This window comes from Cryptomeria japonica, chromosome 11, assembly GCF_030272615.1.
Source record: "Cryptomeria japonica chromosome 11, Sugi_1.0, whole genome shotgun sequence".
NCBI classification, from domain to species: Eukaryota; Viridiplantae; Streptophyta; class Pinopsida; order Cupressales; family Cupressaceae; genus Cryptomeria; species Cryptomeria japonica.
The window spans coordinates 224,194,634-224,217,568 of NC_081415.1; the positions used below are offsets into that span (position 1 = coordinate 224,194,634).

Sequence of the window (22,935 nt, forward strand, 5' to 3'; positions counted from 1 at the left end):
GCAGCTTGTCATATCATGCCTACACAGACAGAGAAACAAAAGGTAGAATACCCACCCGATATTCAGGTTTATTGACTAAACACCCCAAGGTGTTTAGTGCCATACCACCAGGGCGGCCTCCTGATAGGTTAATAGAACACAACATTGAGCTTGAGGAGGGTGCAAAACCTGTTATGATCACACCTTATAGGCACCCAAAAAGGTTGAAGGATGAAATAGAGAAAACCATCAAGGAACTACTCGACATGGGGGACATATATGGCTGAGTAAGTCTCCCTTTGCTTCATCCGTGGTATTGGTTAAGAAGAAAGATGGGATTCTGATGATGTGTATAGACTATAGGGCTCTGAACAAAAGAACTATCAAAAATAGGTACCCTATTCCACGCATTGATGAACTTATTGATGAGTTGCATGGAGCTTGCTTCTTCTCCAAGATAGATTCGAGATCGGGTTATGGCCAGATACAAGTGAGGGAGCAGGATATAGAGAAAACAGCTTTCCGATGCCATTTTGGACACTTCGAGTTTTTTGTCATGCCTTTTGGGTTGACCAACGCTCTAGCTACCTTCCAGTCTACAATGAATAGGGTCTTCCAGCGTCAGCTAAGGAAGTTTGTTCTTGTTTTCTTTGATGATATCTTGGTATATAGAAGGATGTGGCAGGAGCATTTGGCACATCTAGATGAAGTGTTGAGTATTCTGGAGAAGGAATCCTTGTATGCCAAGGAGTCCAAGTGTGCATTGGGAATGACAGAATCATTATATCTTGGACATATCATCAGTGCTGAAGGAGTGCGTATGGATCCTAATAAGGTTTGTGCTATTATAGATTGGCCTACACCTGAGAACCTTACTCAACTTAGAGGATTCATGGGCTTGTGTGGATTTTATAGATGCTTCGTCAAGGGTTTTTCACAACAGGCAACACCATTGACAGACTTGACGAAGAAGGGAGCTTTCGTTTGGACTTATCAGGCACAACAATGTTTTGAAAAGTTCAAACAATTGATGACCACCTGCCCAGTATTGGCTGTTCCAGACTTCACTAGACCCTTTGAGCTTCAGTGTGATGCATCTGGTGAAGGTATTGGTGTAGTCCTGATGCAGGACAAGCATCCTATTGCATTTGAGAGCGGAAATTGAGAGGGCCTTAACGTACTTACAATATTTATGATAAGGAGATGTTGGCCATCATGCATGCATTGGCCAAGTTCAGGCAATATTTGGTAGGCTCCAAATTTAGCATCAAGATAGATCATAATAGTCTGAAGCATTTCCTTGGACAAAGGGACTTGAATGATCGCTAGTAGAAGTGGGTTAGCAAGTTGCAGGCGTATGATTTTGACATCACTTATGTCAAGGGGAAGAACACCATTGTTGTTGAAGCGTTATCACGGAGACCACATTTGGATGCCATGGTTGAGATTGTTGAGGATTGGAAACATTTGATTGCAGCAAAGTATGTTAAGGACTCTTGGGCTTCTAGTATTATGGATGGTACTGTGCAGGATGATAAGTACTCCATTGTGAATGATTTAATCATTTACAAAGGGAGAATTTTTCTTGTACCAGGATCGGAGTTGAAGGGAAAAATTTTGAGGGCATTGCATGATTCCCCTATGGCTGGACATCTAGGGTACTACAAGACATACAGGTAGGTTAGGGAGCGGTTTACTTGGAAAGGACTTAAGTCCGATGTGCTTCAATATGTGAGAGAGTATCCAGTTTGTCAGCAAAACAAGCAAGAACATTCTTATCTAGGGGGAGTACTTCAGCCACTCCCCATTCCTGATTAGAAGTGGGAATGTCTTTTGATGGACGAAGTTTGCCCACTTCTTACCGATTTCAGCTACCTATTTAGCAGCACGGGTGGCAGATTTGTTTTTTCGAGAGATCTTTCGACTTCATGGGTTGCCACGGACCATAGTGAGTGATCGAGATAGTAGATTCATGAGTCACTTTTGGTAGGAACTATTTAGACTTAGTGGTACTAAGCTCACCCCCAGCACTAGATACCACCCGTAGACCGATGGGCAGACAAAAAATGTGAACAAATGGGTGGAGGGCTACCTCAGAAATTACATAGCTGGACAACAATAGAGCTGGGTCAAGTGGTTGCACTTGTGCGAGTATTGCTATAATACTACTTACCACATGTCTATTCAGATGACACCATTCATGGCACTTTACGGGTATGATGTGCCCAGCTTCCTAGATCTTTTGTTGAGTGACAACAAGGTGCCTCGTGCTAGAGATTTCCTTCAGGAGAGTCAGGACATTGTACGATCATTGAAGGAAAATATTCAGAAGGCACAGAACCAGCAAAAGCAGTATGCAGATCAGAAAAGAGTTGAGTGATCTTTTGATGTTGGTGACATGGTGTACTTGATGCTACAACCATACAGACAATCTACTCTCAAGAAGAGTGGAGTAGAGAAGCTTAAGCCACGATACTATAGGCCATTTCAGATTGTGAGGAGAGTTGGAGAGGTGGCCTATGAGCTTGAGCTACCAGCAGATGCTAGGATACATAACGTCTTCCATGTGTTGCGCCTCAAGAAGGTGATAGGACACCATGTCGTACCTTCTACAGTGTTGCCACCCCTTGATGAAGAAGGGAAGTTGATACTAGTACCTGAGACTATCATTGATTTCAGGGAGCGTAGGTTGAGGAATAGAGTTCTCAAGGAATATTTGGTGAAGTGGAAGGATTTACCAGAGGAGGATGCGACTTGGGAAAAAGAGGACATCTTGCAACATCCAGCATTGAGATTGCTTGAGGACAAGCAATTTCAGGGAGGGCGGACTGTAATGTCCCCTTCACATTAGACTTCAATATTTGACGGTATTGGCCAATTACCAGACCCTCGTAGGCCAAGAGGAGTGTTTTGGGGGTCGTGTTGTGGCGATTTGAGGCTTCACATCTCATTATCTATTGACATTTTGATTATTTAAGAGATAACACGTATCAGGGGACGTGTCGGTGTTTATCAATTAATTAATTAAAAGGTACATTATAATGTTTTAATAAAATAATATAAATTGTACCTAACCTTTTCTTCTAGAAGGTGATTGTGACGTGACAAGTAATGTATAAATAGAAGAAAGGGAAGACACATTAGGCATCAGTTGTTTGGTTGTTATCTCTTGTGAGTGTGAAGACACTAGTTGTCCGCAGAAGATCTTAGGGAACGATACCTCCCTATTGGTCAAGCATAACTGAGGAGGTAAAAGATCCTCTGTTGCCAAAGGACTGAGGAGTACTTCAGCTTCTCAATTTGTGCCTAAAGAGTTTTCATATCAGACCTCATGTACTTCAGACTTCAGAATTTCCAGATTTGACAAAGGTTGACATTGAAAGCATATTTATTGAAGCCATAAGGTCAGCGATATTCTCATTTGATGATTGGGAGATAGATTGGAGGCAGATGGTGATGAATTGGTTTGCTGTTGACAGAGGTTGCAGACCCCTGGGTACCCACGTTTTCACTCATAATTCACCCTCCTTGCATCGATTCCACTATTTGATGATTGCAGATTGGAAGTGTGACAAAGGTGATACTTTTTGGTGCATTTGTTGGTGGAAAGAGTGCATAAATTATTTATTAGAAGAGGTCGAACCAGACCAGGTCCGCCCCTCCTTGGACCCTCGAGTTCATGCATGAATACTTCACATTGCCCAAGGACCATTGGGAAACGCTAGGCACTGTCCTAAGGAAGAGATCCGATCAGGTTTCAGGCATTTTTGGAGATATCCATCAGCAGTGACAGTATCAAATCTGAAGCATCATCTACAGCAGTCATGGTGATCACCTCTTGTGGCACATTTCAGTATTAGAAGGCCTAAGGACTACCAATTTGGCTCCCCACTTCATTTCAGACTTGTCCAGGTTTTTACTGCTTGTTCTATGTTGCATTTTTGAGGTTAAAATGTAATTTAAGTCCATGTCTTCAGACTAAATCTGAATATGTGTGTGTTTCAGAATAATGTCCAATTGTAGTCAGCTCATGTAATGAAGCATTGGTCTCATGAATAATCAATCTAAAGGTTATCTACCTATTATCATTGTTAATAGATGGTGCACCAACTGTTTGTAATAATGTATATGTGCTGCTCCATTGATTCATGATATCATTATCTCTCATATGTTTATACATCTGAAAGTTAGTATTAATCAGTCATTCCTTAGCAGTCACATTGTTATTAGAACAACCCTCTTATTGTTAAACACAAGTGTCTTTTGATATCCCTTGAAGTTTAAAGTGTTTGATCAGTTGTAAGCCAAGTGTTTGACGAAATACCATAGGGGTAGAAACTGAAATTTTAAATCAGAATTGGAGGGGGTTCTTACAATTTCTGACACCAAAAGTTCGAATTCTCAGAAAAAAAAACATCTGATACAAGTAGTAACTGAAAACAATTCCATGACATCAATACTGACAAAAGTGCCTAGAAGTCACATAAGGGTAAAGACAAACAAATTGAAATCCCAGCTGTCGTAGACAAAAAACAACATTCTGATGCAAGGTGTCAGCATATGAACTGAAGATATGTGTGACAAACTCCAGACGTCAATGACAAAACAAATCCAACAATTTGTACCATCCATACTATAGCTGATGCTCTGAATCTCAATAGTTGATGTTAAAAAAAACAACAGATGCTCCCATTAATTTCACATCAGTAGCTGATGCTCCCATGTGAAATCTCAAATTCATCTCTAATGTTATGTGATAAGGTTCTATAATGTATATGATGAATGTCTTATCAATGGTATCATATGAATATTTGAAATTTCTTATGTTTTTTAAATTTCCCTATATTTTTAATACCCATCACCTATCACCCATTATCATCTCCAAAAAAATAGTTTCGTAGAAAACCCATATTAGAAATCCATCCCTTACCATTCCCATCTCAAAAACTTGGTGTAACATAGCATATAATTCTAATGGAAGGAATAATATTTTTTATGTCCTTGACTAGCAATGATTTCTTATTTAATGACACATTTACTCTCATATGGAATTTGTTAGGTTTTAACTAGACCTTGTAAAAGCCCCTACTATTGTTCATTTAACTAGATCTTATTACTGTTGCCTTTTCTACTTATGGGAAATTATCTTTGCTCAATCTAATTAGGTTGTACTAGTACACGTGTTCAAATCAGCATATAAACCTCCAAACGAAGTAACTTGTTTTTGAATGAAAATTATCTTAAATTATTTTTTAATTATATAGAAAATCCAATAGAAGTAGCTTGTCTTTGTATAAAAATTATCATAAACTACATTTAGAATATATAGCTAGCTACGATAGGATGTATCAAACAATTTCATTACCATACAGGCTGGTATGCATAATTGGTATGAAGCTACTCAAGTCCTTTGATAGCAATTGTTTGCTTGCTTGAAAGCATTTTCTCTTGCTTTAGGAGATCTTACTCACGTTTTCAATATATTAATATCAGTCAATTACCCTTTCTTTCATATGTTATGCTTTGATAGAAGATGCATTTGCTGTTTCTTCCTATTTCTTATCTTTTGAAAATGGATCATTGTGTTGATGTCAATATACTGAGTTTTGTCAAAATGTCATTTTTGAATTTTACTTATAATTTGTACTGATTTTAGCATTGACGTCGTATGCCCCAGAGATCTATCTTACAATCAATTTTCAGGAACTCTTCCAACCTGGTTCAATGACACAGATTTGAAAGTGTAAGTCAAGAGGGAGTGTATACTTTTAGTGAAACCAAGTCATCAGTTACACTTTCTCAAGCTTTTTAGAAATAGATTTGATAGAACTCAACTATCCTGCCTCGTTTCATCTATTTATACAATTCTTTACTTTCTTTTCTGTCTAATATGTGCATCTTCTTTTGTTGAATAAATGTGTCTCTTATTGGGAGCTATATTCAATAAGGTTTTTTCTATCAGTTTCATTATACAACATGCAAAATTTAATTCTCTTTGTGCAGAAATCTGGTAGGAAATTACTTGGGAATAAACGGGACAAATAATGGGTAAGAAAATTGCCCCTTTTTTGTCATATTTTATTGAAGTCTAAATATGAGAGAATATTGATCAAGCATTATGATCTCAGTAGTCCATATTCTACCATATAAAAGGAACAGTGCTACATTCTTCTTCTTTAATATGATATATCGGGTTATATTGTCTATGAAAGTAAAAAAATTGCAGCTAAAGCTTAAGACTGCATCTGTTTAGTATGTTTCTATGTATAAACTGTTCCTATAAAGTAGCACGAAGAAGCACCATACATTCAAGCCAATGGCAATGTTGTTGACTGCAGACTGGCTTGCCTCCAACGGACTTTTCCTTGTAATAAAGAAGCTCCACGCTGTAAGTTATCCAAGTTATCTTATTTTAAGTATAGCCAACTGCATTTAGAAAGTAGATAGGACCTCACATCTACTTGGTGGAGATATTATTTTTCAAAGTTGTTTTTTATATTTATAGTAACAAAATTACTAGCATTAAAGCTCAAGCATTTTAGCAAGAAAAATATAATAATATCAAATTTCAAATCAGTCCTTGGAGACCATATGACCAAAAGCATAAAAAAAAATAACCGGAGCAGATACCACAATCCAGTGAAACCAAAAACAAGGTCAAAGAAAGAGAAAACACATTAAATATAATGTCCCCACTTTGGAATAGAATTTAATAATAAATGATAATAATAAAATTAAAATTAAAATATAAAAAAGGATATAACAAAATATAATTAAAATTTAGTTAAGTTAATGAAGGGTCAAAAGACATGGAAGGAAAAATTGTGACTCCCTCAAACATGAATATAAATGGGAGAAGAGAACCTCATTTGAAGGGGGTATAATTCTGGGAATCAGAAGTGCAGATCTGATTAATATAAGAAGTGCAGATCTGATTGTGAAAGGTTGTGTCCCTTTGAAAGGGTAGATTGTAATGTCCCCTTCTCATTAGTATGCAGACAGTCGTGGAGTTTGGCCTATTATTTGACCCTAGTAGGCCAAGGAGGTGATGAAAGGGTCGCTTTGGTAGTTACTTGTGGCTTCACATATTATTTTACATGATTTTATGGTGAGATAATGTGTTCTCACATATGATGTCACGTGTGTTGGTAATTGCACTTTATATTATAAAAATATTTTAATATTTTCTAAAGTGTAATTAAAGATTATTACAAGGGAGTAATTAAATATTATTTTATTAAAATGGAATCTTCTAGAAGGGAGGCCGATTCATGTGTGAAAAGGATAACAGGGGGATGAGCCTTATGGTTTGATCATCGATTTCTTGACATCTCTATTGTGTGACTAAGCTTGTGGAGCCGAAGGTTTCTGTAGTTGATCTATTTGTCTTTGGGAACGAAAACTCCCATTGATAGCATAACTGAGGTGGTGAAAGACCCACTGAAGGGTTGCAGGTTGGGAAGGATAAATCAGTCCTTTCATTTGGGATTAATTGGTGGCCAAGGGCCAATTTTGCTTGGGTTCGAATTGGAAGCATTTTGGCATCAGGTGTCTTCAACGATTTTGCTGTTTGGAGCTGATTGCAACTACCATTCACTGAATTCTTGTCTCAGTTATTTTTCAGATTTCATATCAGTTGGGAAGGTGCCACGATTTTGCTCATAGCACCCTATAGGTGCATCAGTTTCACTCCTAGGTTGGAGCGCTCACCTTGAGAGAGGCCGACAATGCTTTTTGATGCTTAAGAGGGGACATACAACTGGGAATTATTTATTAATTGTCTGCAGAAGTCAGAACAGGGGTGGCAGATTGGGATCAACAATTTGGCTTGTGGTGGTCTCATGCACAGTGCATATGGCTTGCTTCTTCATAGTCCAGCATTAGGCAATCTTTCTACCAGGTTCTTGCTTCATTTTGTTCATAGATTGCATTGACAAATAAGAGTTGTTGGTATGGCTGTCATAGTTCGTATTTATAAAATCTGAGTATAGAAGTATGCATGTATTTTGCAAGCCTAGAGCTTGATGATTGTAATAAGGACTGCATTGAATAAATAAATCAGTTGTGAGCTCTATGTATGTTGTAATAAGTTGGGATTCAAATCTGAGGTCGCATGCTATATGTTTGACAAAATGTCAATTAGCTGAATATGATGTTTGTATGCATTCTTAAATTCATTGCATTGCATTGCATTTGTATGTTCATAAACCAAAGAAAACTGCATCAGAATCAATAACACACAGATTTATGCAAAGCTGTCCAATGTCAATAACACGCAAGGTTATTCAGTCTGAAAATTAGAACAGCAGATTGAAGGTTGTTAGACAACTGTTCAACAATATTCCTTGTATATTTCAGTCATATAACAACAAGGGATATTACACAGATATAATGAAGAGTTGTACTCTTTCAAAGGGTGCTAATGGTGAAAGGGTGTGTCTCTTGCCAAAGGGCACACATGATGAAGAGGTGTGACCTCTCCCTCACATTGAGAGATATAAAGGCAAGGAATCAGTTGGACAGAGAAGGAATCTGCACTAAAACCTGAAGGAAGAGGAACATTGAAGAAGAAGGAACTCTCTGTCATATTAATGTTTGAGACATTAAGATATTCTTGTACGTGATCCTGTTCACCTATCATATCCCCCTCATATCCTCATCAAAGGAGTCTTGAATGTATCCTTAAGTAATGACATGAAATGATTCTTAATGTTATGATTATTGCATTCAAATAATGATTAATATTCTGATTGTTATTATTATATTTTGATTACTCTAATTATTTAAAAATGAATATAATTATTATCAATATTTTGATCTTTATTAAATTCTAAGAATTTAATAATTATTAATATCCATGTTTTACTATTGGCAACCAATAAGTCTGTTGTAGCTAGTAATTATGGTCAATAGAAAGGCAACGACCTTTCAAAGGGGTCGCTGCCACTAAGAGGTGTGACTCATGTTGGTGGTCTTCCACCACGGAAAGGGGAGGATAAATAGCATCCACCATATTTGGAAATGGGAGGGAAAAAGATAGAGTTTGAATCTGTGCTTCAGCAAAGACGGCCAGGCACTCGTTTGTATTTCGGTATGGATCTATGTACTCATACTCTCTTGCACTCAGAAGTCTTCTCTGATTAATAATATTACTCAAATATTTAAAACTCTATGCGTCAGAGCAAAACTCGCGAGCCCTAGTCGGGGGCGAGTCACTCGTGCATGTACTTGGTGCCGAGTTTCAAAAAAAATTGCGGTTAGTTTAATGCAAACAAATTGCCAAAAATCACCAAAATGCTTGTGAAAAAATGGCACGAAAAACGATATTAGAGGTTTTAAGTCAAAAAAACCTAAACGCTGTCATATTTTTTCATTGCAAGCCATGACGAGAGGGAAAAAAATGATGTGACCAAGGCACGAATCGCAAGCGAAAAATCGCGCGACTAGGGCACAAATTGCATGATTGCAGGGAAAAATCCAAGCGATAGGAGCAAGATTGTTGCAAGTTTTTATTAATTTTCTGCTGATTGAAACAATCATTAAAAAAAAAATTCTACAATTCTGTTGTTTTTAATTTTTATGTTTTAACAATATTATTGATAGTTTTTTTTTAAGATTATTAACTTCAGAGGAAGAAAAACTTAATATATTAAATTTTAATATATTAAGTTGATAACACTATTACTTAAAATTAACAATGTTAATAAATTAATATATTAAGTTTATTAACACTATTATTTAAAAATAACAATGTTAATAACTTATTGTCTATGTTACCCCGAGTTTTCGGGACGGGGGGACGGGGAAACTGGTTTTCGGGACAGATGTTTTTTTCCAGAGTAGGGGAAGGTAGGGGACGACAGTGGGGACAGCCATATAAAAAAATAGGGAAAATTTTAAATATTTGTATAAAAACATGGATAAGGCATGCTTATATACATTATAAAACCTTAACATATAACGTTTGTGTTAAATAAATGTAAATTAAGAGTTTGTATGAGGGTGGAAGTCAAACAAATAATCAAAATTCAATCATTAATTTTATGGGACAGCCAGAGTACGGGTTTCCGAAAGTTTCCGAGTTTCTGGGACTTCCTTGTTTCCAGGACGGGTCAAATTATGTTGGAAACACGTCCCCGGGTAACACTACTTATTATCACTATTATTTAAAAATAACAGTGTTGAATTGTTAATAGTTATTAGCAATTCAACACTGTTTTTTTTAAATAACAGTGTTTATAAACTTAATATATTAAATTTTAATATATTATGTTATCAATAGTAACACTTATTTTTAAATAACAATGTTAATAATTTAATATATTAAATTTTCATTGTTATTAACACTGTTATTAATCATGATGTCCTGATGATGTTGATCATGATTTGGATCCATTCCTTACTGATGTATATCTAAGTGAGTTGGAAAGGGCAGGAGAGGAATGGGATGCGGAATTGAGAGCACGTGAGGAGGAGGAACACAAGGTTGATCATGCATCAGAGGCACCTATTGAGGGACCTATCACTATTGTTGAGGCACCTATTGAGGCACCTATCACTATGGTCGAGGCACCTATTGAGGATGTTGCCACTACTTCAACATCACCCCCCAGTGGCAACAATCTATTTTGAGCTTTAGTTGTAGACGCAATTTATGATTTCTCATTTTCATTGATACCAAAATTTGAACTTGATATGTATTCAAAATTTCAAAGGTTGTAGCTATTTTGTGGTCTATGTCACTATGATACATTGATATGTATTGAACTCAATTTTATTCACATGTTGCACTTGTTTTTTGGTTTATGCTATGTATTTAGTATATGGTCTACAAATTTGGTGTATATGTGATTTTTTGAATAATATTTAAAAAAAATGTATTTTCAAATGTTTGATAAAGTTGCCGAGTTTTTCCCCGAGTTTTAAAATTTTTTTGGGCTTGCCGAGTCATTGTCGAGTCCAAGTTTTTCAACAATGATATTACTTATATAGAAAACACTATATCATCCTTAAAAGTATCAGATATATAAATGCACTCCACGATAATATGAATTCCAGTATGAATTAACCCTACAATAATTATATTAGCTTTGAGAACAAGTAACCAGTTCACTCTATTCTCCTGCATTCTAATCTGAGTGATTACATGCACCATATGAAATAAATCTACTACAGGATCATGCCCTAGCTGACGTCAGCTATAGTTGGGTACTGGACGGCCCTAGATGGAATGTAATGAATCTGAAACTTGCTTCAAATCTGCTCCAGGATTAACCAATCTGAGTTGTAGCTGATAATGGCACTTTCACACTACAAAAACATGCAAGAAAACCCTTCCTTACGAGGTGATGTCAGTTGTATGGATAAGCATGGTACCATTAGGAATGATTTTGATGCTAATTATTTCTGCTCTTCCTTGATCTGCAATAAACCTCAGATTTCTTATCCGCAATTGCAAATTTTCCACAATTTTGATAAACAAAATGCTCTCCAAGCTGATAAAACAATTAATTCTCAATCTGTGAGTAAGCTGGGGAGACGTCTAACCTATTCTCTCCAAGCAATTCAATGTTACAACTTCTCATTAACAATTGCAAATACTTCCAGCTATAGGGTATCCTCCAAGCTACTCAGAATCAAGGGGTTTCGTCCTCAATCCTCTGAAAACTCCAAATCTGAAGCTCTCCAATAACCAGTAGTGTAAATTCCCAATCATAGATGTGCAAAATGAGCTCCCAAACACATTTTATTTTCAGCCCAAACCCTAATTTTGAATTCGGGTTTCATTTGCCCTTTTTTAGTAATAAAATAACTTTATTTTATTTGCAAGACAATCCCTTTAGAAGTTCGATCGGCTAGAGGGGTCAATTATTCATTGAATGGTGCCAAAATCGGTTAAATCAACTCCTCCAAGTTGCCACGCCTAGGAAAGGTGTTATGGCTTTTATTTAATAATCAACTTAGGAAATATTTTAATATTTCCTATTTTATTCATCAAGTGCTCAAATAAACTCAGAATTGTGAACTGACTGAAGCCATCTGCCTATGGATAATGCCTGAGCCACAATAGCCAACTGGTAGTTTTCCCCTAAAATCTAGGGATGCTCCTAAAAAGTAGGAGATTGGACCTGTCAACCTGAAATTGAATCTCAATGGTTTCCCTCTATTGTGTGCACCTCCGAGATGTCTGTTAATGAATTGGGAGTTCCTCCTAAAAAATAAGAGATGCACTTAAAGTCTCCAAAACATCCTCAGAGATCTTTGGATGCCCCCTATACCACTCCCAGTCAATCCCTAAAAAATAGGGTGTTGTCCGTATTTTTGTATTCATAAAAATAGACAACCCCTTCAAAAAATTTGTTGAAAAATGATTTTTTTTCTCGAAGGCATGCTTCTCGAGGCAAAAATTTTGCTTCTGGTTAAACGTGACTTATCTTTGGTCCATCCTCGATCTGCGTTTCAAATTTCATCGCGTTGCAAGTTCGTTTGCTATGTCTTTCCTTCAATTTCGGGTTTTTTCTTCCTGACTGCAGGTGGGAAATTTTCCCTTTATTGCAGGTTAGGAGTTTTCTTCTTTTTTTGTGTTGTAGGGAAATTTAAAACAATTACAAGTGCAATTTATTGTAAAATTGTAACTTGTAACTTACTTTTTATTTCCCCCTTGCTTTTCATTTCTTTTAAGCAGAGTTTTGTGACTCACCATGACTCGCCAAAACTCGGCGAGTCACGGGCCGAGTGACCCTCGGCGAGTCTTGGGTGGCTCGGACCCGGACTCGCCGAATTTTGGCTGAGTCATTTCATTTATAAACTCCACTATTAGCACTATTAACCTTTACAAATGAAATGAGCCGAGTCCTGGCCGATTCGAGTTCTAAGTCCCGAATCGAGTCACCCTTGCCGAGTCCGCGCCGAGTCCCGTTTCTATGCTTTTAAGTTGTAGGAACTTTTTGGACAAATTGCAAGTGTATTTAAAATTACAGGTTAATGATAACTTGTAAGTTGTCATAGAAGTTCCTACTTTGTGCTTTTAAGTTGTAATAGGGGTTTTATTTCCCTATTGCAAGTCTTTTTGAGTTTTTAAAGTCTCTTTTATGTTTTATGTTTACTTGTAATGGGAATTTTATTTCCCTATTACAAGTTTTTAAGTTTTTATTTCTTTAGTTGTTGTAGGGGTTTTATTTCCCCATTGCAAGTCGAAATGCTCTTTGTTTTTATGCTCTTCTCCCTTAAAAAAATTGAATTTGCCTTAGAAGTAAAAAAGTGAAGTTTTTAAAACTTGTTGAAGGGATTTAAAAACCCGATTACAACTTTGAAGGGCATTTTGCTACTTGTAGTTTGAAAGGAAGAACCTGATCTGCACATTTGTTCTTCCAAATCCATTTTTGATGGCATTTTTCCCCTAAATCCATCCTACATTCATGCAAAATCATTGGGATTCAATGTTTGTTGCCACATTTTTCACTAAAATCGGATCGGGCAAACACGTTTTGCATTTTTGAAGGCATTTTTAAAGATGTTTTGGGAACACGTCTTTGCTGGTTATTGCCATGTTTTGGAGCATGAAGTTCGCCTTCTTTCCACATTGCCAAACACGTTTTGTGTGTCCTCCATTAATGAATGTTTGAAGTCAAGTATACCTCTCTTTCTAAGCCATTTTTGGTGGAAGGGTTTAAAGACAAAACCAATTTGTTTTGCTGGTTGCAATCACAATGTGAGAGTTTCCTTTCCTATTTAAAGAGCATTTCGGTTTTTTGAAAGTTCATTTGTTTTGGTCAAGGGCATTCTTCAAGCAAGGTATGTGATTTTCAGTTTTGTTTTTGTTTTTGTTTTTGTTTATGCTTTGTAAATATCTTGTTCTTGCTTGAATTCGGGTTTGTGAGAGTTGTTCCCATTTTACCCACATCTTGAATGCAATTTGCAGATTGCATTGTTTTTCCCCTTTGTATTATTTCCATCTACTTGCATTCAGGTTTTAAAAATCCGGTTGCAAGTAAGATGGAAATGTTAGTTTTTCCCTTTGGTTGAAAAGACTTAATCCTCTTTTGCCAAAAGTTTCAACATTCAAAGTTATTATGAAGCCTATCCATTCAATTTTGGGTTTTAAAAAGCTGATTACAAGTGAAAGTTTTTCTCATTTTTCATGTAGTCAAAATGAAAAAAGCTCTTCAAAATCCATTCATAATCATCCACACTTATTGTCTTTTGTCATAAGCTTCATTTTCCTCATGCCAAAGTCCCATTTTTACCACTTATCAGACATTCATTGACTTTTCCCATTACAAGTTTACTTGCAATCGGGATTTAAAAACCCAACTGCAAGTACTTCTTTTCCCATTTGCATACTTGTGATGTGTCTCTCAAGATCCGAAATTGTCAAAAAATCAGTCTTTAAAGTCTCTTGTCTACCCATTCTTCTGTTTTCAAAAGCCTTAGGGTTAGAGTTGAGTTTTTCCTCTTCCAAGAAGATCATATGGCTCTTTCAACAGATCGTGATGTTGCATTAACACTTTTGGATTTTCATTGCAGTGTTCCAAGTTCGTGTTCAATGACTGATTTTCCAGCATCATCTTCCCAAACGAAGATGAAGTACAAACTCGACAAGGATCATAATGAGATCTCTCCTTCCCAAGTCTCTTCTTCATTGGATGAGATAAAAGATATAGAAATTGGGCACGTGGATATGTCAGACTTTCTCAAGAGGGTTAAAAATCCCTTGGATCATAGCATGCAACGCTTGCTGGATAGTCATCTTCATCTTGCATCCTCTTTTATAGTGGCTACCTGTTGACGTGTATTTTGTACACAATCATACACAGAATAAAATACCCATAGGCATCTTATCCTCTCTTGAATAAAGTCGCTAACTGCTGAAGATTCGCAAAAAGGATCAGTTAGGATGACTCCAATGTTCTTGTAAGTAGGGTCTCTACGTGTGGATAAGCACCAGTGGTCGTTGTGATTGGTGTCATCAAGGGGCCTTACGTTGCCGAAGATTTTGCTGAACTAAACAAGCTTTTTCAAAAAAATAACAAAAGGATAGGGTTTGCAAGAGGTCTAATCTAATCTAACCCTAAGAATGACTTAATGTGGACAAGGCTTGGTGAGATTCTACCAACTTCAATTTTGCCAAAAATCAACAACTCAATTGAAATTGATGTGATCTTCTAAGGTAACAAATGATTTTCAATACATCAAAGATTAAAGACACTACCACGAAGGTACATATCCAAGATACATCAATGATTGAAGGTTAAGTGATTCAAGTATTCTCCAGTCGACCACGCAAGGCGTTCCTACAATCAGCAAGAAGCTAGTGGTTTGGAAAGCGAATCCTACCAAAGATCAAGTCCAACACTTTGTCCTTCGAATTAACACACTACTTTGATTGAGAATGATTCAAGAAAATTGAACAACCATGAAGATAACCAAGAGAATTGCAACAAAACACCATAACTTCAATATTTCATTGATCTCAAAGCCATCATATACAACAATTGTTTGAATTCTTTCTTCAAAGCTCAATCTTGCTACAAAAAGTAAATTGCTTCTAAACTCTAATCTCTCTAATACATCAAACTCTCTCTCTTTCTAGTTTCTAATTATATAAAATGAAATGAAATGAGGGTATAAATAGCATCCTCAATTACAATGAATGGTCCAGATCAAAAGCAGATCAACGGTCAAGATCATGACACCTAAACCCTAATTAGGGTTTGTTACAAATAGCCTCCTTTTTACTGAACAATATTAAATGCATAGCCAAATATTAAATCTGGCACAAAAACCTAGGAGACATAGACCAATGACAATTAAGGTGCCATGTCATCTATAACAACCTTTCATCTAGAATCTTATTCCCTTTCCAATGCTCCTTTTTAGCATATGCAATGAATCTTGATACGATTCCTTCGATCTCAGCAATTGGAATCTCGGGAAGATTCTTCATTCTTTCTTCCAAGTGGATGACCTGATCAAATGCCTCTAGAAGAGCTGCGTCCCATTTAGGTTCAAATTCCTTAGTCTTTTCAATCAGGAGCATGGTGGCAAACATCTGGTCCTGTTGCTCATCTGTGATATTAGCGTCCTTGCAAAAGATGACCTTGATTCTATCCTCCAATTCTTGCAAATCCACATCTGTCTCAACTTCGATCCTCCTGCCAAGAATGGTACGAAGTACCTCAAATACTCTGTCCTGGATAGGGTTGATCACCTCCTCAACATGGCTACATCTAGTACTGATGTCCTCAAAGAGAACACTCTTCATCTGGAGTAAGGTTGACCACTGAAGCAAACTGTGAGGTCCTCCATCCATGATCTTTCCCTGTGCTAAGACCTTCCTCGATGTTTGTCTAATTACTTTCAAGACAGGAATGATAACATCTTTGGTATGAGCAAAAGCAGCTACTGTTATCATCAAGTTGTGGATGATCTCAAGAACCTGGATAGCCCTATGAATAGTCTTCATCATCCTTGTTACAAATTCTATGGCAACTGTATGAGATTTGTCCATCCAAGTACTCATACGCTGGACCATACTCCTAAATCTCTCTGCCTCATTAATTGATTGAAGGGGAAGTGCCTGCACTGGTGATCTTGCTGGATCCTGACGTCCTAAAGGCTCATTGAGATGGCTAAAATATGTTCTCCATGCACTGACCTCTCTCTCAAGCTTTCTATTCTTCTCCATTTCTTCTCTAAGCTTGTCTTTCAAGGCCTCAAATGAATCGGTGGCATCGTCCATCGTCTGTTCGGCTGTGGATGGACCTAGCTCAAATGTCTCTATATCATATTCCTCTGCTAGGATCTCCCCTTCATATTTGTCCACTGCCGGTGTAGCTATCTGTAATTTTCTGGATCCAGTCTCATCTCTAATCATTTTAGACATCTTGGTAGCCTTCCTCTTCTCTGTCACTTCCTGAGAACATCCAACAAGGCTCTCCAAATCAATTATATTGTCCTCGTCCTCAATCACGATCACCTTAGTTAATCTTTCCTTCAACCAATCTGGGATGGCCGATCTTGTCTCTTTAACCTGTATCTCCTTATGCAATGTTTCTTCTTCTCTGGGAGGAGATGTTATTTCATTATCTTCTCTATCTTCATGTAGCTCATAATCTTGGAGAGATCCATCTGGTGACCCTTGCGGTGCCTGTCCTTCTTCCTGCCTATCATTCTGTACCATTGACTCCATAGATTCTTCCACTCCAAGTGTCCTTTTCTCTGGTCGAGAAGATGTGCCGGATGAACGATCTCGGTTGGCCCCTTGCTTCTTCTTGGAAGATTCTCTCTTTTCAGGTCTCTCTTTCCTCTTCGAACCTCTTGGATGGAGATTGCCTTCACTTGCACTTCGAAGGTTGCCTTCACTTGTATTTCTGGGATTAGGATTGCCTTCGCTTACACTAGCTCCACCTTCGGCTGGCTTCTCTTCCAAAGTGAAAGTCATAGCTATGCCTTGCTCTCTCAACTTCTGATGCTGCACATCGACCCATCTGCGAGTACAAGACAAGACTGGAGCCATCAAAACATCTAGATCCACGACCTCAGGCTCATTCCAATCTAACCTTATTGATTTGCTTTCTCGATCATAGGATGACTGGAGATGTCTGCCACTGTCTTGAGCTTGGTCGGCCACTCTATAAATCTTGCATTTCCGGATGAAATCCAAAGGCAATCTAGAATGCATCTTTCTTTTCACTTCAAGATCGTCTAAGAGATTCATCATAAAATCTTCTATCTGGTACTCATGCTTAAATTTCCTACCGACTGTCTCCTCTATATATCCATGTGGATCAAAGCTTTCTCTCAAAGCGAAGAATGAAAAAGAATACAAAGGTAACTCCTTCTCTACATCATCCATGGCTAAAGCATTTGGACATATCTCAACTGAATTGCCTAAGATGATAGGTACCGGAACTCCATTTCCATGTCTGTGTCTGAATGCCTTCGCATATGCTGCCAATTGTCTTGTTACTTCAAGTAACACAATTCTGTCTGTCGGATATCTCGGCAACATGTATGGAGGTGAAGGACATCCATGAACTCTGATATAAGTAAACTTCGGAAATTGGATAAACCAAGCACCGTACCTCTTTACTAGTTCCTGTGCATCTTGAGATAATCTATTGTGAATCCCACCTTGCAACGTCCTTGTGATGTTCATCGTGAAGGTATCATTAACTAGCTTGTAGTTGCTTCCTGGAGGATGATGCAAGTGGACATAGGAATCACAAACTCTGACCTCGCCGGGTCCTCTTCCAATCACTCCTCTGTGAGGTAGTCCTGCGTACTCAAAGCTCCTGATCAAGGCATATATGATGTATGAACTCATGTGGAAGGACTTGGTAGCCTTGAGTCTCCTCAACTGTACGTCCAAGCAATGGCTAATCATCCTAGCCCAATGAATCGTTCCTTTTCCCTGAACTATCACCTGGATGAAGTAGAACATCCACTTCTCAAAGTAGAAGGCCTGAGGGGCTCCTGTAACTCGGTTGAGCATTGTAATCAAATCTCTGTACTCCTCCTGAAAATCAATCCTGTGCGGTGTGTTCGGGATCTTGCTCAGGCGAGGACGACTCTTGAGTAACCAGCTCTTGTTGATGATGCTTAGACAAGCATCTGGATCATCTTCGTACATGGACCTGGCTCCTTCTATGCTCTTGTAAACCATATCTCTGTGCTCTGGAAGATGGAAAGCCTCACTTATAGCTTCTTTTGAAAGATAAGCTAAAGTGTTTCCCTCGTTGGACACGATCGTTCTGGACTGAGGATCATAATGACGAGCACACTCGATCATCAACTCATGGCACTGTACTGCTGGAGGGAAGCCGGCTGCCTTAATGATGCCACTTTCGATTATCCTCCGGGCGACAGGTGATGGCTTGCCAATGTAAGGGACCTCTCGAAACTTCTTCGTGCTGAAGTTGCCCAAGTTGGTATCTCCAATGTTGCTCCACTTCGACACGATCTTGGTCTCCACTTCTTCAGTCTTTTGATCTTCCTTCATGAGAGCTGGACGGCTGGTGGATGCTCCCGCCTTTGGGGTCGCCATACCTACACAACATTTCGTAATAAGTAACTAGATTTTGCAATGAATAACATAGATTAGATTGAAATTTTAGGAAAGTTCATGATAAGTCCTTGAGTTATCATTTCCTAAATAACGATTGAGCTATTTGAATTCAAAATTTCAAAATTCAAAAATTAAGGCAATGACGATCAACAATTCAAAACAAAAACAAGGGATCATCGCCATACCTCACTTGAGAGCCTAACTCTAAAATGCAAAACAATAAATTCGCTTAGGCACAAATCAAAATTTGATGGCTTCAACGTGATCTCTCTTCAAATGAACGTCCACTTTAGCAATTCGCCACCTTGGGGGAGGGGTCTTCAATGTCTTGATGATAGCAAATTCGCCTTACTTGAAACAAACACGCACTCCTTTGGACGATGTTCGCACCTTCCTTTAATGAATTCACACTTCTCTTTTGAATACAATTCGCACACCTCTTTCCAAAATCGCATATGAATGAAGTTTAAATGATGATATGAAAATGAAATAAACACCTCCCTTTATAGGCGCTTGCCCTTATAACTACCTGTTGTGCGTTGCACACGCTCCCTGTCGCCGACAGGGTCCCCCTTTCCTGTTTTGAGTTTTTTTTTGATCGTTGTCCTGAGGATCCAAGCGGAGTTTCTCGTGTCTCTTCGAGCGAGTTCGTGACCAGTCCGTAAGCTGATTGACGTTGGAGTAACGAACCAATGAGTCGTCCTGCCTGATCTAGCTTTCGGGCGTGAATGCCGAAAGCTTTGTTCCAAAATTTTAAAAGATTGCCTTGGATAGGCGTAAGATGGTAAGAACCAACGGACCCCGCCAACCCAGAGCTATAAGGCCAATTGCATAAAGTTTGCTACCCGACCCTTGCGAGGAACGGGCAAAAGATGATTTTCGCCTCCTAAAGGATCAAATTGCTCGGCCCAGCGCCTGGGTATTTTGATGCCTCCCAAGTCCAAATTTGTGGAGTCTGGCGAAGTTGCTGGGAGGTCCGACATTCTGTGTAAGTTTCCAGATTTTCTCCAAGGAGCAGATTCCCCCCCCCCCCCGAGATCACCAATATAGGAGAACGATTTTCGGACCTCAGGTCCGAAATTTTTAAAATGAAGGCGGAATGTTCTCAAAAGGATGCATAGGGTCCGAAAGCCCGAAAAGGCGCTTAGGTCCGAGGTTGCGGTGTCTTTTAAACGCCTTAAGCTCCGAACTTTAAAAAAGCGAAGATCAAAGATATATCGCGAGGCATCTTTCGGACCCCAGAGCGAAGTTTTAAAAAAAAAAAAGCGAAGTTAAAAACATAAGGGAATCCCCTTTTCGGACTTTAGGTCCGAACTTTCGCGAAGGCAAAGTTTAAAAACATAAGGGAGTCACTTTTTGGACCGCAGGTCCGAACTTTCGCGAAGTTCAAGTTTAAAAACATAAAAGAGATCATCCCCTTTTCGGACTTTAGGTCCGAACTTTCGCGAAGGCAAAGTTTAAAAACATAAGGGAGTCACTTTTCGGACCCCAGGTCCGAACTTTTGCGAAGTTCAAGTTTAAAAACATAAAAGAGATCATCTCCTTTTCGGACTTTAGGTCCGAACTTTCGTGAAGTTCAAGTTTAAAAACATGAAAGAGATCATCCCCTTTTCGGACTTTAGGTCCGAACTTTTACGAAGGCAAAGTCTGAAACCTAATGCGCTCACTACTTCCAACTTAAGCTCCGAACTTTTAACGTGAGAGCAAAGGAAAAACGCGAGAGCAAAGGAAAAAAAGCGAAGGCAAGGAAAAACGCGGAGGCGAAGGTCCGAAAGTCCGAGTTTCGGACCCTTTTAACGCGAAGAGCAAAGATAAACGCGGAGGCGAAAGTCCGAAAGTCCGAGTTTCGGACCCTTTAACGGAGAGTGAAGTTATACCGCGGAGCTTGTTTCCAGCTTGAGGTCCGAGGTTAAATCCGAAGCCGGTAGGTTTTAACGCAAAACCCAAAGCTTCAACAAAAGCACAGTTTTTAAACCACGAAAACCCAAAGCTTCAACGAAAGCACAGTTTTTAAACCACGGAGAGCCAAAACCTTTAGCGCAAAGCACAGTTTTAAACCACGGAGCCGAAGGTCGTATCGCGAAGCCAAGTTAAATCCGAAGCCTCCAAATTTGTCAAAATCCAAAGTTAGAAAGAATGCAATTCAAAATTTGAAAGAGCTCTCAAATCCGAAAAACAAGGAGGTAAGACGCCGCTTTACCCTCCCGTCAACCATTTAAAATTCAGATTGCTAGGGATAGTACCGTGTGAAATTGATTAATCCTCTTTCATCCGCCAAGCCGCGAAAATTTAAATAGAAAGGATAACCGTTGGGATTCAAATTTTGCAGGATCGTCCGTTCGCTTCGCGCGACGAGGTCCGGCAATCTCTCGTCATTCGCTCCCATCAGGTAAGTACACTTTAACGCGTATGGTCATTTAAAATGTGTAAATCAAATAGGCAAATGCGCAAAATTTGAAATGCTTGGAGTCTGCATCTCCTTTTTATAAAACGTTATTCGAACATCCGAAATTTAGGATTCATTCCCGAGGTTTAGCCAGAAACTGCATCTCTTTTCAAATTCAAACTTCTCATGTTTTGCCTCTGTTGAAAATTAATCCAAAAATCCGACAGTGATAATGCATAGTCATAAATCTTCAGGTATGATGCTGTTAAAGTTAATCAAGTTGTTAGCCAAAATGATATTTAAACTAATCCCGGTCTGTTGAAACACTTCTGTTATTATCTAACCCGCATTATCATTCTTGTATCACCTTGTAATCCGTGTCTGGCTGTGCAGGATAAATGCCTAAATCGACGGCAGAATCATCAAAAACACCCGCTGCAGCCGAAACCTCACGAGCATCCAAATCAGACATCCCGCGGAAAGTTGAAAGAATGAAGTATCAATATCAGAGGGGAGGATTAAGAGAGTCGAAGGTCCAGAGCGTCTGGGACAACATTGGTGACACCGACCTTGGCCACATTGATATTCAGGACTTCAGGGATCGGGTCTTCTCGCCCAACGCATATGGCAGGCCTAGGCAAATGGTGGAAAGTGGCATCGCCCAAGCAGCAGGTTTTCCTCCAGCAATCCAGAACTATGAATTAGTAGTGGAGGCTGCTCGGCATTACGAACCAAAGTCCAGATTAGTGCTTCTGGAAGATATGACTATCGCCGACTTCTCCCCTGAGGCTATCGGTGATGCATTTGATATCCCCTTTCCAAATAATCCCATAGCTACAACAATGGACGAGGCGCAAGGGGCATATGATATGAACCCGGCCCGATGCAGGGCATTGATTAATGAAGAATGGTTCAAAGAGAAAAGGCCTCCGAACACCAGGATTGTGAAAAAGACCCCCAGGAGTGACTTTCATAATGAACATGGGGACATGGTCACCTTACTCAGCCGAGTCATGGGACTTCCTAAGTCCAGCTACTTTGAAGAGTGGATGTTCTATTTTACAGAGCAGGTCTTTGCCGGAAAGTCTAAGTTTGACTGGGCCCAGATCATAAGTGATAACATCCACGCTCAGCTGATTGAACTCGAGACAAAGAAGTACTTCACCATGACCTCCTATTTGGTCTATATGTTCGCAAAGAACCAGCCACTGCCAGGGTTAATAATGAAAGGTGAGATCGGGAATGGGCTTGGTCAGGTAAAGGTTTATGATTGCTACCCGCAGCTGCACTATCAGGATATAGCTCAAAGGGAAAAGAACAGCCCAGCTTACGCGGTTGGTCAGTACGAACGCGTCAACGACGCCTTCACAATGCGCCTAGTCAGGCTAATGTAGGGAGGGTTACACATAAGGCTCTTGGAGAAAGCTACCATTTTAGTGCAGAGGTATGGGGCCTGGTTCATTCAGTTCCCAAGGTTCTCCTACATCCGAATAGCTGGCTT

The 22,935-nt window shown here is 38.9% G+C and overlaps 1 protein-coding gene across 9 annotated transcripts in view; it reads left to right on the top strand.

The window, feature by feature from the left end:
• Nucleotides 1-22,935, top strand: part of LOC131063944 (probable LRR receptor-like serine/threonine-protein kinase At1g56130) — a 247,430-nt gene that overhangs the window by 154,594 nt on the left and 69,901 nt on the right. For all 9 annotated transcript variants that reach the window (XM_057997924.2, XM_057997928.2, XM_057997931.2 and 6 more), the window contains 3 exons: nt 5,657-5,722; nt 5,983-6,027; nt 6,318-6,367. In XM_057997924.2, coding sequence (XP_057853907.2) covers nt 5,657-5,722; nt 5,983-6,027; nt 6,318-6,367 — 161 coding nt within the window. The remainder of the gene's footprint in view (nt 1-5,656; nt 5,723-5,982; nt 6,028-6,317; nt 6,368-22,935) is intronic.